Source organism: Erithacus rubecula (genome assembly GCF_903797595.1).
Source record: "Erithacus rubecula genome assembly, chromosome: 2".
NCBI lineage: Eukaryota > Metazoa > Chordata > Aves > Passeriformes > Muscicapidae > Erithacus > Erithacus rubecula.
In genome coordinates, this window is record NC_136685.1 from 50,445,179 (window position 1) to 50,463,090 (window position 17,912).

A 17,912-nucleotide genomic window follows, 5' to 3' on the forward strand; every position below is an offset into this window, starting at 1 on the left:
TTTTTTTTTTTTTACTGGCTTATTGGTGTAACCCTTGTCATCTCTCATGCTGCATCTTTTAGGGCTCAGAATTGGCACATGTACCCAGAAGACTTGTTATTCATAAGAAGACACTCTGTTGCAGAGTTGCAGATCTAAGCCAGCCATTAGTAATGCCTCCTGTCTGAAAATGACCAGTTTTGAATGTTGGTATTGCAGCAGGTGATAGGAAGCGTGCAGTGCTGCGAACAGATGTGTGGTGTTTGTGGTCTCAGGGACAGAGGTATAACAGAGAAACAAGAATTTAAAAATTACTGTTGTGTGGGACACTGTACCAGAGAGCAGATGAGAGCTACGTGGTGTGTCTGGGCAGCATCCTGTTCCCTCAGCACAGTGGGTTCTCTCTGGCTGTGGTCATGTCTGCTTGGCTGTCTCATTGGGAGTCTTGTGCCTTCATCTGCTCTGCCTTCTTAACTGGAAAATTTGTGTGCAGACCTCTCGCCTTCCCTGCTTGTTCACAGTATGATTGTTGTCACTGTCTCTTGCATTATGAGGCTCCTGCTAAGGTATGGAATACACTACCCTTGACTTGGTTTTCCTAAACTCAATTAATTGCTTTTTTTACATACATGCTTCTTGCTGAAGGAGCCTGAGTTAGCCTGGATCCTCAGAGGAGTTAGTTAGGCTTTTTATTTTCTTTTGTGGATCTAAGCTATGATTCTTGTGTATATAACTGCAGAGCCAGATAAAATCGAGAGTGTACTATTGGTTTCCAAAATTAGTCAGTTTAAATTTCACAGAAAATAATAACTATTTCCTTGTCAAAGTAATCTTCTCCTGTGTTCTCATTGCTGGTGGTTATTGAGGCTGGATTAAAGCTGCTAGGAGGATACTTGCACATGTTGCTCTTCTGCTCTCATTTGAGCATGTCTCCACATGTAATTCTTACAGTTCAGCTCCTCATTTGCAAAGCAGGGAATTACATAATTTTCCTACCTCATGAGAGGTTGAAAGATACTGACTCTACAGGATCATGAAAAATATGTCTAGAGACTTACATGATCTTGAATGTTTCTTTTTCTTTGTATGTTTTTCCAGGTCTTGCAGTGGGCACAGATGGCCAGAGAAAAGCTATCAAGTCACTAAATGTTCTAAAAATAATCAGATGCTTCATTGGCTTCTGTATTGCTGTGCTGTTGGATGTGCTGTTGTCTGTGTGCACGGTTTTGGAAAGTAATGCCCACAACTAAAGGATTGCTTGTTGATGCTTTAGAGCCAGCAGACAGGATTTCTGGGTGCTTACCCCTGAGCACAGCAAGCAGCACTTTTCTTCTTTCATGAAAATATGAACTATTTACACTGCAAGGAGCAAGGTACATTATTCTTCATGCATGAGAAGGGAAAGAAAAGGGAGAAAAAAGAATTTTGAAGAATTGGTCAATTTATCAAAGTCTTCAAAGGGTGCTCTATTCACACTCTAATTTATTTTTAATCTTCCATTCCCTTTGTTTATCCTTGCACTTAGGGCATCTTCTGCTGCTACTTTGAATGTACCAGTGCAGGAGGCTGCTGTCCTGCAGTGCCTGGTAGCAGGGAGGACAGCAGGACCTGGAAGCAGGTTCTGGAGGTCTTGAGAGTGTGGTGACAGTTGCAGTGGTGTAGGTATCTGTGGCCAGGAGTTCAGTCTGTTCCTGTGGTTATATATGCATAAACATACATGCATACTTTTTTGTTTGTTTGTTTGGTTTTTTTTTTGTGGCCTTGCTGGAGCGTTCTCATCCTAATTACAAATTTTCAGCAATATCCCCAGAACTCCCTGGCATCAAGACTAGATAGACAAAGCAAGTATCCAGAAATGAGCAAATGTAAATTAAAATAATTAAAATATCCAGAGTAGTAGGACTAAAATAAGAAAGAACAGTGTATGTTTATGTATTTTGTTCTTTTCTTTATATAATTATCAGGGACTGCCACTGGCTAAATTTGGAGAGTAGCAAATTTTTAACAGTCTCCTGAAATGCATTGTTTGGTTTGCCTTGAAAATGCCTAATTAAAGAATTAGCATTGCTGTAGACATGTAATATAAGCTTTTCACAGTCTACTTCTGTTTCAGTGTGTAGAAAAGGTTAAACTGAGCCTGAAATTTATATAAAATCAGCTTTGTCATCATTTGAGTTTGGACTGAACTCATGATATATGAGTAAGTTGTCTGTTTCTCAGCATATAAATATCCCCCAAATATGTACATTTTTAATAGTCTGCTGATTCAGTATTCATCTGTACCAGAAAGGAGCTGTCAGGAAACCAAGATTCATTTTAATCATATAGCCTTAATAACATTTTAAGCAGGTGATAAGGAATACCTTGAGGTTTTTTTCTTGTAAAATGTCAAAGGACAGATAGGGGAGAAGTGTGGAGTAGGTTTGCTTTTTTTGATGTGACTTAAAATTGTCAGTGATGTCCTATAAATGTGGCTATTGTGTTGCTACTGCTTAAAAAACTAAAATTGAAATGAACCTCTCAGAAATACGAAATATTAATTTTCTGTAGCAATTAGTGGAGACTGTGCTATGTTCCTTCCAGCTGTCAGGTTTTCTATTTTTTTTCCCTTTAAGGCAACTATTACAAAATTCCCAACAACACAAGTAAACTCAGAACTTAAGAAATCAGTGTTCCTAATCAGTTTGCTATTTCTAGTACTATCTTTTCTAAGTATAATTTTCTGACATTAATATTCCTTTCTAGAACAACACTGTTGTTTCTTCTAAGAAGGTAAGCTAAGTAAGTTTTAGAGTGGGGTCTACCATTAAAATATGCTATTTTGAAAACTTACATTAATTGGTGACTGGATATTATATTACTGTATATTTTTATTAGTGAAAGAAAAAAAAATGCCAGAATGCCTTTGCTGTGTCTGGTCTGTAGATAACATTCCAATTTTCTGAGTGCCCATCTGTTATGAATACAATTATTTAATTTTTTTAATTCTTGATTTTTTTCCTCTTTACCACGTGAAAGGACTTGGAGTTGCTTTTATTTGGTGTGAGAAGAACAGGCTCCACACCCATACTGGCATTGCTGGCTTTGTTTAGCACTGATGAAAGCAAACAGCATCCCTCACGCTTGGGGAGCTGAGCAGTGCCTCGCTGGTTTGGTGCTGGCACCTCCTGCAGCCTCTGTGCTTAGGTGCAGGCTTAGCCTCCTCTCTCCTTTTTAGTGCCCCTTTTTGCTGAAGCAGGGCTGGCTGCCCTGGTGCTGGGCCTGACAGGGCTGTGGGCAGGCAGGGATTTCTCCTCCTGGCTCCGTGGGTAGTACTGCTCTCTTGGAGCTGGGCAGATTCTTCCCTGGCTGGGGATGTTAGATCACAGGAAGGGAATGGATGGAAAGAGCATACCACTGCCTCTTGCACGGGATTAGGCAGTGAGGACACATCTCTCTTGCCCCTGTTCAACCCAACTGATCTTGTTTCAGGGAGGAAACAAGATTCCCTCTTCTTATTTCCATGGGTCATGCTGACCTTGTGATTGTGGGGTTAATTAATACTATTACTTTTAATTAATACTGTATTGATGCTTTAGGGTTATTTGATAGTTCTTGGTGTCAGTGTGAGATTCAGCTCTGGCCTGTCTATGCCCTCGTGCCTCATCACAATGCAGTGGAGGCAAAGCAGGTGAGGGCGGAAAAGTGGTTCCTCTTGTTTTGAACTCTTTTTGTAATTCACTGTAGAGGTTGTAGTTGTGCTCTTTGAAAGGCTTACTGTAGCTCTAAAGGCAGTGCTAATGAAGCCACTCATTCTGATCTGAAGTTCTAAGAACCTGCTCCAACAGAGAAGATAGAGATGCATCAGAGTTCTCGGGAGGTGTGTGGTATCTTCATACAGACTGAACATCTGAGCAGGCCAGTTGGTTCTGATGCTGCTGTTATGCTTCTGTCATGTAGGTTTCTGTGTCCATCTGAAGACTGCATCATGTATTACCTTGCAGAGTTAAAATAGTATTCTCTTCATAAAGCTAAAGATGCCAGATATTTGCCCTTTAAAGAGTACCCACTACTATAAGACTACTTGACGTGTAAAAATGAGAATAACTTGATTCTCTCTGATGCACTGGATGTATTCAAAACTAATGAGTTAGAAAAAGTGCATTTAGAAGCAATGGGCTTCATATGCTGTGGACTAATCATTTGTCAATAAGGAGAGAAATTGTGGATAGTATTATTTCTAGCAGAGTCTAGCATGATTTGTTCTTGGGATTTTCAAGTAGATTAGTCTGTCTTTGCTGCATCTCTTTTGTTGACATCTGGCAGTTTGTAGCTTGTGATCTTTTAATGCAGGGGAAAATAATGGAAACTGATTAGGTCCCAGAGGATTTTTTCTTCTTTTGCTGTGAATCATAATTTATGTGGTTTCCATTTCTTTGTTATACAGAGCATTAGGCTCAAATGTTTAGTAGTAACTTCTGGTTTGAGTTTATTCTGAAACGTTGGTAAAAACTTCTGAAGTTAACTTATTTTGTGCATCTGCACAAGTCATCAGGGTAGGTTAAATGCATGTTTAGGAGGGGAAAATGATAAAACATCTTGGCAGGGATCTTGCACACCAATTTATGTGGCATATTGTTAATTACAGTAATTATAAATCTGTTCGGAAATTCTCAGCTCCTGTGTTCCAAGTGCCTTGGTATATAGCATTCTGCCAAGAGGTGGTGATTTTCATGTCAAAAACCAGTGTTACTGGTCTCCTTTCCCCCCTCCTTTTTTTTTTTTTCTTTTTTTCCTCCTCACTTCTGAGATAATATAGATAATCTTCCCGAGTCCTACCTATTTCAGTGTCATTACATTTCATCTGGAGAGCCAGAGGTCCATCTCTATGTTTGTTTGAACATATATATTGGTCACAACATTCAAACCTTGTACAGGATGTAGATCACTCTTTTTTTCCTTTACATCGTTTTAAAACTTTCAGATATCTCACAATCTTATAGTATTTTTAGTAATTTAAAATTTAAATGCAAAGTGAGCACTGTGTGTCTTACTGGTTATTCTTTTTGTATTATATATTTCCAAAACTGCTCTTGGTCTGCCTGTCTAGGAAATGCATGAGACCTGGAGATGTTTTGGTATAAACTTGAAAGTAGTTTAATCTTTCCAGAGTTTTAAAACTTAATGCTGCTTTTGGGATTACCTGCTTTGCAGACTCTCTTCCACTGCTGAGAAACTGGCCTGAGTCCATTTATTGGTTTGTCTCATTCTATACTAAATGAATACTGCCCGGCAAACATTGGTTAAAGTTTTACTTTGCTTTGTCACTGTATTTCCACAACCTATTGGGTTTTGTAGGTGTTGTTGGCATGTTGTTTTATGAACTTCCTGTTTTTAACTGTTATATACAGGAGACTCTGCCTGGATATGAGGTGCTGACGGGAAGAGAGCATCACGCTTGGCTGCTCACCTTGCCTGTTTCACTGTAAATAATGGAGACCAAGGAAGAGAAGAAGGAACGGCGACAAGGCTATTTTGCTCGGTAAGCTTACAGGGCTTATTTCAACATTGATTGAAGTACAGAGCTCTTATTCTGCCTTTTTGACAAGGTTTTATGATTTTTCATATATGTATCAAAATGAAACCCATGCTGCAGTATGTATACAGAAAGTATTTTCCTTGCTGTATCCCTGATATTTAAGTGGTGATTCCTTTCTTTTGAGTAGTAGAGGAAACTTGAATTATAATTCTAATTTGTAATATTAAAATATTCTTGGGTATTCAGTTGCAAATTGCACTGCATTTGAGCTTCCGACGTCAAGTTCCTGGACAGTGTTGATGAAAACAAACATTTCTGAAATGTGTGTGTGTCTAAACCTGAAGTGTATTTGTTTTCAAATAAAGCAGAGATTAAGTAGTATTATCTCATAGGGTAAGGCTAGCTAAGAAATGGTAAGCTGGCTAAACCATACCATCTTTGTAAAGAAAAGCAATGTTTTTTCAGTCAATCGTTTTTATAATTTGGAATTCATGATTGGTGTTTTTTAAGAAATAAGTGATGTTGCTTTCCTAATAACTTGTCTTTGTTAATGTAACAAGTCTCTAATAATCTCTGAGCTCTGATATACATGAAGAACCAAAGCTCACTTACTCTTGAGAGGGGATAGGAAATAGATCTTTGCCTCAAGGATGTTTTCTGTTCTGTTGAAGAGGAGAATTGTATCCTGTCTCCACACAGTACTAAATAACGATAGTCTTAGTGCATTACAGACATCTAGAGACATGCCTGTCACAACATTTAGAAGTAGTGTGGGGAAAAGTTGCTGCTTTTTTATTGCTGTTCAGGTTCTGTGTAATGGTGTCTAAAGACTGGAGGAAGTTTCAGTCATGTGTTAACGTCTGGTGACTTGCTTTCCATTTGGAGAAACGCAGTTGTGTTGATGTTGGCAGAATGTTGCAGTTTGGAGAAGAGGAAATGGATAATGGCACCTAAAACAGAGGAGGCATTTCGAAGGATAAAGCAGAAGTAACTAAAGGGATAACTAAGGAACTAAGTAACTAAGGAACAAGTAATTTTGTGTTAAAGAAGACTCCGGCTTTGAGACGGTGTCTGAGTAAGATGCTTTAGTATTGAGAGTGTTTTGTGTTCTTTCTAAGTGCTGTCTGCTAAACAAGTGGAAAGCCTTAAGAGGCTTTCAGGCAAGTCCTTGACAATTGTATTTAGTCTGCTCTCCTCTCTCATCTTGTGAGTGTTCTCTTTTAAAAATTCACAGGGGCAGAATGTCTTGTATGCGTGCAGGACATTGAGCAAGGTTCAAAAAGATGGGAAATCAATTTGTAGCATTGGCACTTAGCTGCTGTGTAACTTTGGGGAAGTTACTTGTCTCCCTCCCCACTTGCATCTTTTTTCTTTATATAGGTTGCAGGCCCTTAAGTCCCCACTCTAAGCAAACTCGTGGATGACTTTTACAAGAATGTCCTTGCAGACCCTCAGGTCATGTGTTAATAGAAGCTGAAGTCTGTCAGTAGGTGTCATGTCCAGCATTCCGTCCTGTATATTGTCTGTATGTGCAGTCAGGGACAGAAGCAGAGCTCAGTTTACATTCAGCATACTAAGTGTAACACACTTCCTGTAGTAAACAGGTGCCACAGGGTCTTGCAGGTGAAGAGTTTAAATGCTTTGCACGATGACCCAGATAAATGTGATACAGATACCTGAAAATAGTAGGCAGATTATATTGCCTTGCATTGTTCCAACAATGTCTGGGGGTTTTTTAAACTGTTTAAAATTTTGACTTGATGTCAATGGCCAGATTTTGACTTGACACAGAAGTTACCGGATTAGGTGCCTCTTATTGGGATGCAGATAATTTAATCAGGTGCATGCTTTGGTGTTGCACCAAAGTTTGGGTTGTTTTGTACCTTAGAATTTGTTCTGTCCTTAAATTTAAGTATTGAAGTTTGGTAAGTTCTGGCTGTCATGCAGTTTTGATTGCTGCTTCAAACATGCTGCTTTTCCTGACATCTTGGGCTCACATTTATTAATCTATTATTAGCTGGTTCCCAATTACATGTGCCTCTGTACTTTCATTATTGTTTTTTCCCCTTTATGTCTTACTAGTGTTATGTTTTGTGAGTCTGAGATAGCGTAGTATTTACAAAATCTAAATTTATGTGTGGTAAACATTCTCATGAAGCAAAGACTCTTCGCCTCACCTTTACTTTAATCTTGTTGTTTTTGCCTGTGATCAGATGCTCATGGTCTGTTTACTAAGGAAGAGAATAGGAAATAGATTACACTTTTTGCCAGCAGGAAGAAGATCTGTGTTTCTTGTCAGAAGAGTGGGGAAAGGACTCCCCTCAAGTTTGAGAAGCATCCCTTTTGCTTATATTCTGATTATAAAGGGGAAAATGTTTATATTCAGTGCTGGTGGAATAAAGTGTTTAATATACTCCACTAAGTACCTATAAATGAAAATACACAAATTCTAATAGAAAATCTCTTTAATGTGAGGGGAAAGGTTGTTATTATTGTACTAACAAGGTCAAAAGCATTAATTGAAAAATGGGAAATTATGCTTTTTCTCTTAAGCTCCTGCTAACAGAAATCCAAGGTCTCTGTTGGCAGAGCCAGGGATCATGTTAACTTGAGCAGCGGGACAAAGAGTTCTGTTGCTGCTCTGCCAGCATCCCAAAGTGTCTGACTTCCCATCAGAAGGTGGCTTTTGGCCTTCAGGGTAGTGTAATCTTGGTGCCTCCTGGGCAGCTTGTGGTAAGGGTGGTGCTCAGTGTCTGAGTGGTTATGCTTACAGTTCTTGGAAGGGTTAGCTTGAGAATCCCAAAATATGTGCTAAAAAACTAGCTCCTGAATTGCAAGATCAAGATGAACATGAAATTATCTGCATCTATATCCCCCAGATTTAACATTGTTTGCACATTTATCCTTTAAAATATTTGAAAAAGCTCTATACAAGAGGTCCACTCAGCTATCATATTTTTCCACTACAGATAGTTATGGTCCTAGTGCCTCAGTTTTCCCAGGTCTTTCCCCCTCCCTATAGTAAGTGAAGCTGAAATGAAACTTTCCCCATCCATTTTTGCTTCTTACCAAATGCAATTTTACTCACTGTATTTTGTGGTAAAGGGCTTATTTTTTGCCTTGGCTGTCAGGACAAGAAAAAAGTGATTTTTTTTTTTTCTTTTTCATACAAAATAGACATGTCTTCAAAACTTTTTGAAGAATGATTTAGATTCCTTGTGTAGATAAAATGTCACGGCTCGTGGGAGTTTAACAGACAAGAAATGAAAGTATAAGAGTAACATGAACATAAATTTCTCTTATGCAATAGGTCCTTATTTAACTGTTACTCCTACTTAAGGACTATTCTGTGTAGTTAAATTTTCTTGCCTTATTTTCCCAACCATGTTTTTAGGCTTTTTCTGTTGTCTTCTGTTTCACTGGCTCACAAATAGACCAATATCTGTGCTAGCATTCAGCAAGTCCAAAAACAGCACAGTGTAATGGATGTACAGTGGCACATCTATATATATTGACTCTACTGTAATATTTGGTGCTTTTTATTGTAATTATGTGCCCATGAGCCCAGATACAACTTCCTATTTCCTTTTGCCTGTGCACCTTCCTTCTCACAGGATATAGGATCTGTTTGTTCTGCCTTGTCCTTTGTGTAGGCTTGAGTTCAGGGGTACTTCACCTCATTAAATGAGTAGCCATTAAAATTTTAACTGAACTTAGAAAGAAACTACCAAAATGAGTGTTGTGTATCACATGGAAAGAATTGTCTTGGATATAAATTGGTAGTCTGAAAGGCTGAATGTACCACTTGAAAACGGAATTGTTTTGCATGTGCTGTTGTGTGCTACTGGTTATATTTTGCATGTGCTATTATGTGATACTGGATATCTTTGGACAAGCAGTTGAAGAATATGAGAAATCCTAAGGGAAGAGTTTAATAGCTTTTTGAAAGAGTGAGAAAGGGGACTTTTTCAGGTTCCTTTTCTGGGTCTCAGCATTCATCACAGCAAGTTACAGAGCATTTCCATGGTTTGTACAATCCTATGTCAAGTAGCTGTCTACTACTGTATTAGAGAAAAGAAATAAGTGTGCTTTATTTGAAAAAAATGCTACTTTTCAACAAGTTGACCAAAATACTTACATTAATTTTATTAACCGTTACATCTTCAACTTGTGGTGATCTTAATCTGAGCAATCTGTATGGAGATTAACTGTAAAAACCATACTTATGTTGAATGATTTCTTAATTGTTTCCAGGGGAATTATGAATTTTAGTTTTCAGTTTCTTTTTGGCCACCACTGAGAGCTGGATTTCTGATGCCAAAATGAAGCACTTGTATTAGGGAAAATATTCTCACTGGGATTTGGGTGCTTTTGTGTTTATTGAACTTACATTAGTCTTGCTACCATCATTCTGTTGAGAAAACTGCATAAATGTCTAGGATATGCTCCAAAGGCCATCCCAGTGGGCCGAGACTCCCTTTAGCTCCAGGTTCTTAATTCCTTTTCAGAACCTGAAGCCAGTTGTATAACTTGATGCTCACCTCCTGTTTCCTTATGATGTCAGTATCTGGGGGAAATAAAGGACTTCACAGCATATTGTAAATTCATTTAGATTCTTGGCTTAGATACCTAAATTTACATCCGTACAGATGAAGATTTATACATTAAACCCAAGATTTAAAGAAGATAAATATGAATGTATACTGCAGTTGTTGTTCACTTGTTTACTTTGCCAGCTCCAGTGTACAGCTTTTTTCTGTTCTAAGTATTTTTAATACTTAAAAATAAATAAAACCATACAACAAATGGTGTACAGCTTTTCAGTCACATAGTTGTTTGTGACCTAACCTTAGCTTTCACAATAATTCCAACAGTGGGAATCATTGATACATGGCTACTGGGCTGTAAACAGCTAGAGTCTGGAAAGCTTAGCTGAGGAAGGCATTGTGTGTACTCATCATGTCATTGTGGTTTCTCCCTGATCCTTGCTCTTGGCAGCTGTTGGAGACAGGATGTTGGCTTACACAGACCCTTGGTCTGACATGCTGCGGTCATTCCCTTGGTCAGTCTTTTGTATATTGCAAGCTATCAGATTTGTAAGCATCTCATTTGGGCTTTCCCTGTCTTCTGTTTTATTCCCATATTCAGTAATTGAGCACTTCATATTTTTCATTCCTGTGGTTATTAAGACACGGTAAGATAATGAAATAAAAGCAAAGTGAGCACGGAGGGACAGTGTGGAAAAAGGGCATCAGTGATGACTAGGGCAGAGGAAAACCTAGATAAGAAATATATGCACAAAGATACTTCCTTGAGGGCATCTCATGTATGTGGGACATTTTCCTGAGTTTTTCTGTTAGGCGTGCTTCTTGCTGACCAGACTCATTATATTCATGTAAGAGACTTCAAATGTTGGGTGCTCCTCAGCTTGCTGTTACTCCAGCAGTTGCCTCCTTGCAATTGTTTTAATTCTGCTGAGCCAACATGTTGGTGTTTATTCTGGTTTCCTGTAGCACCCATAATTTATTTTTTGCTTTTAGGAGAAAAAGTTTTCCACACATTGTTTTTAAAACAAACCATCATGGAGGTTTATCTTGGGTGTGAAGAATAGTCAAGCCAAGATCCTGGAGATGCTTGAATATTTTTAAATGGCTCTAGGAAATAATACATCATTTCAGTTCATCTGTACAATGAAAATATCTTAACTCTGCTTCCAGATATATAAACATTACCTCATAATCCTGTTACTGAAACTGAATAACAGCATTGAATTTTATTCACATTGTTTCAGTCAATATCATATATGCCTGGGGCATTGTATTTTGTAAGAAAAGGCTGAATATATTATTACTTCAGATTTAGGGGGTGCAGTGGTTATTATTTGCTCTGTTATTTAGGGTGTGTGTGTGTATGTGTGTGCAGGACAGTTGATTTGCTATGATGGATAGCTAAAAAAAGGAAAATATTTTCTGAAGCATGCAGTGTTATGATTTACCTTCTTATGCTTGAGGGGTTTCAATGTTTGTAGCAGACTTTTTGTCTTCTGTGCTGTAGGTCAGGATTTTAGCTGCCCTTTGCAACTGTCAAAGCGTAAGATGTTGAAAAATGTCTAGAATTTCACAGACAGCATCACTTGGACCTGTTGGGTGGAGCTTGGAGAGGTTGGTCAGGTCCTTCAGATGCTTGAGAGATGCTATTCATTGCTTACAAATTATTTTAGTAGATGTGTATATATATACATATATAAAGTTTTCTTTTTACAATAGGTGTAAATCTGGAGAATGAGAGTTGGGAGGGAAATTGAACCTGCCTTTTCTGAAGTGCTGCCTGGGAAAAGTTGAACAGCTCTTTATCTTGGGAACTCTTTCCTCATCTCACATTGGAGTTGCTTTCTGGATTCCAAGGTTTCTGTGTTAGCAGTCTTGTAATTCTGTGGTGTAGTATAGAATTCAGCAAAATAAATGAATCACCATTTTCTGTCTAAATCACAGAATTATTCCCAATGCAAATGGTTCCTCTGGGAAACACAGTGGTTTCTGCAGTCTTGGTTCTTTCCACTGCAAGAGTAGTGGAGTCATTTAGGATTGAAGATGATTTTGTTACTGGTAACAGAATTAGTGAAAGTATTTAACGGGGCTCTGAGGCTTTCCTCAGATTTCTTTAAAACTTTCCAGTTCCAAAAATGCTGTTTATGGAGACACAAAGCTTGTGTATGACAGGAAACATGGTTAACCTTCTCACCCATTCACTTCCCCCTGCATGTGAAATGAGACACGAGTAACAGTGTGGCCTCTGCTTGAAGAGACTTGTTTTTAGGACAGAAAAGAGAGGTGGAGTTTTGTGATGTTCTTGATTTGAGAGCTGTGTTGCAGACTAGGCAGAGAAAAGAGTTTAGTTAATCTTCAATTGTACTGTGTCACACCAGTAATTTCACTTTTTTTCACCTTGCAAGATTCTTGTAAGGTTGGATTGTTAGACAGAAGCATGCAATGACCCTAAATTTGCTTTTCCCAAAGGGATCTTTGGGTGTCTCTTATCAGCCTTTAAAAAGGAGCTTATGTAGCCTTCTTTATAACATAAATAGTTACATGATAGGCCTCTTGATGTAGACATCTGTGCAGTTTTGATAAGAATTGCCATTAACATAGTTGCAATTAATTTGACTTCCTCTGCTTCCCTTCCCTGCAGTCTACAGCTGGGAATGCTGGGCACTGAGGGATGTACTGGACATTGCTGGTGGGCCATGCCACTTACCTTTTTGCTTTTGGAGGGATATAAAGACATATCTTAAAAAGGATAAAATTTGTAGGCTTCAAATGGGTGGCTTTCTGGATAGGTGAGATACAGACTTCTTACTGTGTCTGATATAATTGCACAGTTTCTGTAGTATCTGCAGATACAGTCTTGTCCTTGCAGCCTCCCAGGCGTGTGTTCTCTTCTGTTCTTAGGTGCTTTGTGTATCTACTGCATAAAACTTTGCTTAACCCCAGTGAGCTGTTCTAAAATGAAGTCTAGCTTAAACACTGGTGGAAATGTAGCATAGTACTTGGCAGGCAGAAGTGTGGTTGCATGGTCGATTTTAAAGTGATATTGTATAAGATGGTACTGAAAGGAGGTGTCACACTTGACCCTCTGGTTTTGCCATGTCTCCTGTGGATGACAGAGCTGTCATCACTGAGCTGCTCCAGCATGAAGGTGCCTTCTAGAAGCAGCCACCTAAAGAGATGCCTAATGGTGGTGTTAATAGTGGTGCTGTTACTCATCTTCTGCTCATGCTCTGAGAAGCAGCAACTGTCTTACTTCCTTCTGGCAGCAGTCCTGGTCAGCTCTCCTGTGCTTTGTACCATGGGTGATAGGGAGTGGGCTGTACAGTATTTTGAGAAGGAGAGCAGTCAGCATTGTGGGCTGTATTAAGAGTTTCCTGGATTGAAGAAAACACAGGTTGATAAGAAGCTAAACATGCATCCTCAGGAAAGGTGTTTCTGGCTCAAAAATAAAATTGCCTGCCTTTGTATCTGCTGTCATTCGAGGTTTTTCCTGTATGGTTTTGGCATGTGCCATGCTATGTTGTATAGTCTATTTCTGGTAAGGGTGCTGCATGTTTAAGGGGAAAGGTATGAATGATACCTGCAGGAATATGCAGTTTGCCCCCTCTGTCTGAGAGATTGGAAAGCACTATATAGCTAACTAAGGGGATTCTGTTGGTGGGAGGAAATAATGCAGACCCTCTGTGGGTACACTGGATACCTGTCTGTTTACACTGTCTCTGAACTACTGTTTGCATGTTCTGGAGATTTTGCTGCATGCTTCTAGGCATTGAGCTCCCCACTCCTGCCTCCACAAGGAAATGAAGCTTTTTGTCTCTGCTGTGGGGCTTTGAACAGTGTGAGAGGCTGCGTGGATATTCCTGATGGCCTTAGGTTCCCCATGGTAAACTCTCATGCCCTCAGTGTTAATCCAGCTTCCAGACTGTGTTTGGAAGGGATTTCTTCCACCTCACCCTGTGCCTGCCAATCTGATTATGTGGAGGTGAGTTGTAAGTGTAGGTTTTTGGTGTTTTTTTTCTGTCCTACTCTGTAGTCTAAGCAAAGAGTGTTTCCTAGGATCATCTGTTATTTGAAGATGTGTGTTAGCTATGCTTTAAGTGTTTCATGTTATTCCACTGAGATCTGTGGGATTCTTCCTGTTGATTTATGTGAGAGAAAATCCCAAGGAGAGCAGCAGGAATGGTTAAGAATTTGAGGAGGATGGAGATAATTGTCCTTATGCTGGAAAACCTTTGTCATGTAAATGAGCCATAAATCAGCTCTCTGGGTGTCTTAACACACTGAGTATTTTCCTGTGAGACAGCAGTTTCTAGCACAGAGAACTTGTCTTGTATAAGACTTAATTTATTGCTAATAACTTCAGGCTTTTGCTACTATTTTTTTCTGGAGTGGCTATTTTTATTTCAGTAGGTGTAAGCTTAACAGCTAGCCAATCACTGGTAAGCTTAGTTTAAATTATATTATGATTTTGGCATAACAGTGCATTTCTGTCATGAATTTTTACTCTTAGTAATGTTTTTATAAATAAATGACTTTTAGGTGTTAATCATGTGTTTAAATCAGACAATCTTTAAAAGTCAAACCTCCTCAAACAGAAGATTTATCTGTATGTTCACTATCTGTTAGTGAACTAAATGTTAAAAAGATGATGCTGCTCTTTCCACCTGGACCACAGCAGGTGCTGCATGTAGCAGTTCTGCTTGCCTGAGGCTAAGAAGAATTTTTTGTTGTTATGGAGATGTTCTGTATTACAAATACTGCCAAAACTTCTTTTTCCTTTTCTTTTTTTCTTTTTTTTTTGGCAATCCAAGCTACAGCATATGACTCTGGTCCCATGGACGGATGCATCTGAGCAATTTTATGCATGTGAAGAACCGTACTGTTAGGTGTTACAGAACAGTGAAAACTGCTTGTAGGAGCTGAGCTGTCTGGGCACGAGTGGTGGGAGCATGTCCAAAGCTGCAGGGAGAAGTGCCAGAGCACCAGAGGGGAGGAAGGGGAGGCCAGCACCTCCCTACCCACCTGCCATGGCAGGGGTAGGACCCAGCATGCCAGGAAGCTTTCCTTTGCAGCCCAGAAGGGAATGGACTAGTGGGCATAATGGCAGGCAGCAGGACAGAATGTCACAGAGCACCTCCCTTATCTGGCTTGGGCTGGCTGCATTTGATAGGAGGTCATTGTCCTTGGCTGAAGATAGCTCCTGGCCTGCTTGTCCCCCAGCCTCCTGCTCTGCATCTGCAGAGCACTCAGCCTCCTGGTGTGCTGCAGCCTGGGTGCTGCTGCAAGGAGCTGCCTTACAGGATTAAATTCAGGAGCACTGCAACTTCCTCATTTCCTCAGTTTATTATTGTAGTTCAGCTACTACCTCAAGTGCAGTGAGGCCTCATGGAGTTGCAGAGCCCAGAGAACATGGAGACAGAGCAAAGCCTCTTGTGTCTTCCTGTTGATGTATCTTCCATCACGCTGACAGTGGGCAAGATTTACTTTCTGCTTTTTCATTTTCCCCGAAGTAATTGCTTCTTCATGAGCCATATACATTTTGACTGCAAGTTAAATGTTTCAGCTGAAGTGAAAATGAAAAAATACAAACTATTCTTCAGGCAAAAGTAAATACATAAATCATATAATATTTAATATAAAACCCTTATAGGAGTTTTAAGATGTAGTAATTAATACACATTGTATCTATTATGACTGTAATTGAGGACTTATTCCACTACTGTAATGGTATGGCTGCTGGAAAATATCAGACCATGTCAAACTCTCACTTTAAGGTATATGCTTGTTAGAAGGTACAGTTGTGCATGCCTGCCATGTGATTGTCCCATGTAGACAAGCTCTCCCTGTCTTGTCATCTTCATACATGTGGTTAATGGTCTTTTCATTATAGTATTAAAAAGTAAGAATCACAATCAATCTACACACAGACAGGTGTCTGCATTGCCTTCTATACAAAATAATATTGTTGTCTTTGAGATTGTTCTCAATTCTTGCATTTTGTTTCGCTATGTTAATTAAATACTAATTTTAAAGGGCCTTCCTCTCTTTTCATGGAATTTGAGTTTTATGAAGAGTGTTCACTTGAGGCAGGGAGTGAGGAGTTTATAAAAGTTTCGGAGGAACTTCAGATGTGTGTCAGCCATCCTTATGAGGTTATTGTCTTCATCAAAATAAACAAGTTTTACTGTGGTGTGCTTTTTCTGTGCAGCTTCTCTGTAAGATCCCCCTTTGCTGTGTAACTGCAGTTCCCTTTTTCTTGCAGTTTCTCTCAGCTGATGTGGAGGGGATGGTGGCTTGAGGAGCTGGCATTACGGGGGGAGAGCAGCTGGGAGTCAGCGCTGTCTGGAGGCGACAGGGCAGGGCCATCCCTCCCTGGCCTGGGCTTCAGTGCAGGGAGAATGCCTTCTTGAGCCACTTTGGGAAGAATTCCTGGCATGTGTAGGAGCCCTTTAGGGTGGTGAATGAACACCCCGGTAGGATAGAGTATCTGGCATTGTCAGCAGAAGAAAGCAGGAAGAGCACGATGGGAGTGTGTTAAGAATCAAGTTGGTATTTGTGACAATATTTCTGTGGTGCTGCTCTATTTGAATAGGCCTATTAAGTGAACTTCTAGCAAAGTTAAAGGAATCATCAGAAGAGAGAGATTTCTTCCTTTTGCCTTCTGCATAAAGCTGTTCTTTGAGAGCTTGCATTAACTAAGGCTATAAGGGAAAGAATCAAATAGATGCCTAAAGCAAGCAAAATAGCTTTCCAGAATAATTTTCCTATGGAAAAGATATGATTGACTTGTTATCATAGCAATGGAGTGCTGAATGCATCGTAATTTCTTTTGCTAAGTAAACATAAGAGAGGAGGATCTTTTGCTTTTGGAAATGGAAACTTTGTTAATGTGTGTGGGAACATTGTAGTCTTAAATTTGGGAAAAAAACCCCAACTTTCTGACAGCTCAAAACCCTCTTGAGTTTTACCCAGGGAAACAGGGATTGTTCTCATCCCCTAAATAAATAGAAAAGATGTTAGATGAGATATTTAAAATTCCCTGATCTAAGTCAGGAAATTGGGGAAGGCAGATTAACATATTTTATTGAATCTAAGAGCTCATTTTATCAGAAGGTGTAGTGTCTTTAAAATTCCAGAACAACTTTACTACAAATCTTTCCCTCCACATTAAAGATGATGAAATAGATGTAGTGACTTGATTTTTAAGTTAAAGGCATTATTGAGAAGAAAATGGACATGCCCTGGATTGTCAGTACAGCACTTCACTCTCTGGAGTATGCCAGCTTTCCTGAGCATTGCTGCTGGCTGACCATCTGTGAAGCCTGGTGCTGGTACTTGCTGTCAATCAGTAACAGGAGTTCCAATAAAAGTGGAAATTTCCAGCTTGGACCTATGTTACTATTATCAGAGCTTTCAGGAGTTGTTTTTTGTCCTTTGGAATGACCAGGTTATGGACACTTGTGAGTGTCTGCAGACACCATACTGGAACCATGCAGTTGTCCTTGATAACTTTTTCAGAACTTATTTTTTGTAGCATTTTCCTCTCTATGGTTAGTTCTTTAAATATGTGTTCTCTTCCCTACATATGCCTTAATAGTCTGTTTTAATAGTAAACATATAGCCTTGTATCTTGCTTGTTTCCAAAACAGGGCTTGTGCCAACCTGAAATGGCTGGTGTTCCATGGTTTGTGCTTCCTTGCAGGGTGGATGCTGTTCACTTTTAGGAAGATTTCTGAGGGTGGATGGCTTTGTATTTGTTTCTATGCTGAAGTGAAAGTAGCCACACTGGGGAGGTCTGGGTAAAGTGTTATGGTCTGGCAAGCAGTCTGACTTCCTTTGGCTTTACAAACAGCTGTGGTTTATTTTGT

General features: G+C 39.4%; 1 protein-coding gene across 1 annotated transcript in view; it reads left to right on the forward strand.

Annotated features, from left to right (window-relative positions):
- The window catches only part of NCOA7 (nuclear receptor coactivator 7), a 79,262-nt gene that overhangs the window by 16,611 nt on the left and 44,739 nt on the right, over positions 1 to 17,912 (forward strand). Inside the window, 1 exon segment of the mRNA XM_079298085.1 lies at positions 5,370 to 5,500. Within this exon segment, the coding sequence (XP_079154211.1) occupies positions 5,451 to 5,500 (50 nt within the window). The 5' untranslated portion in view covers positions 5,370 to 5,450.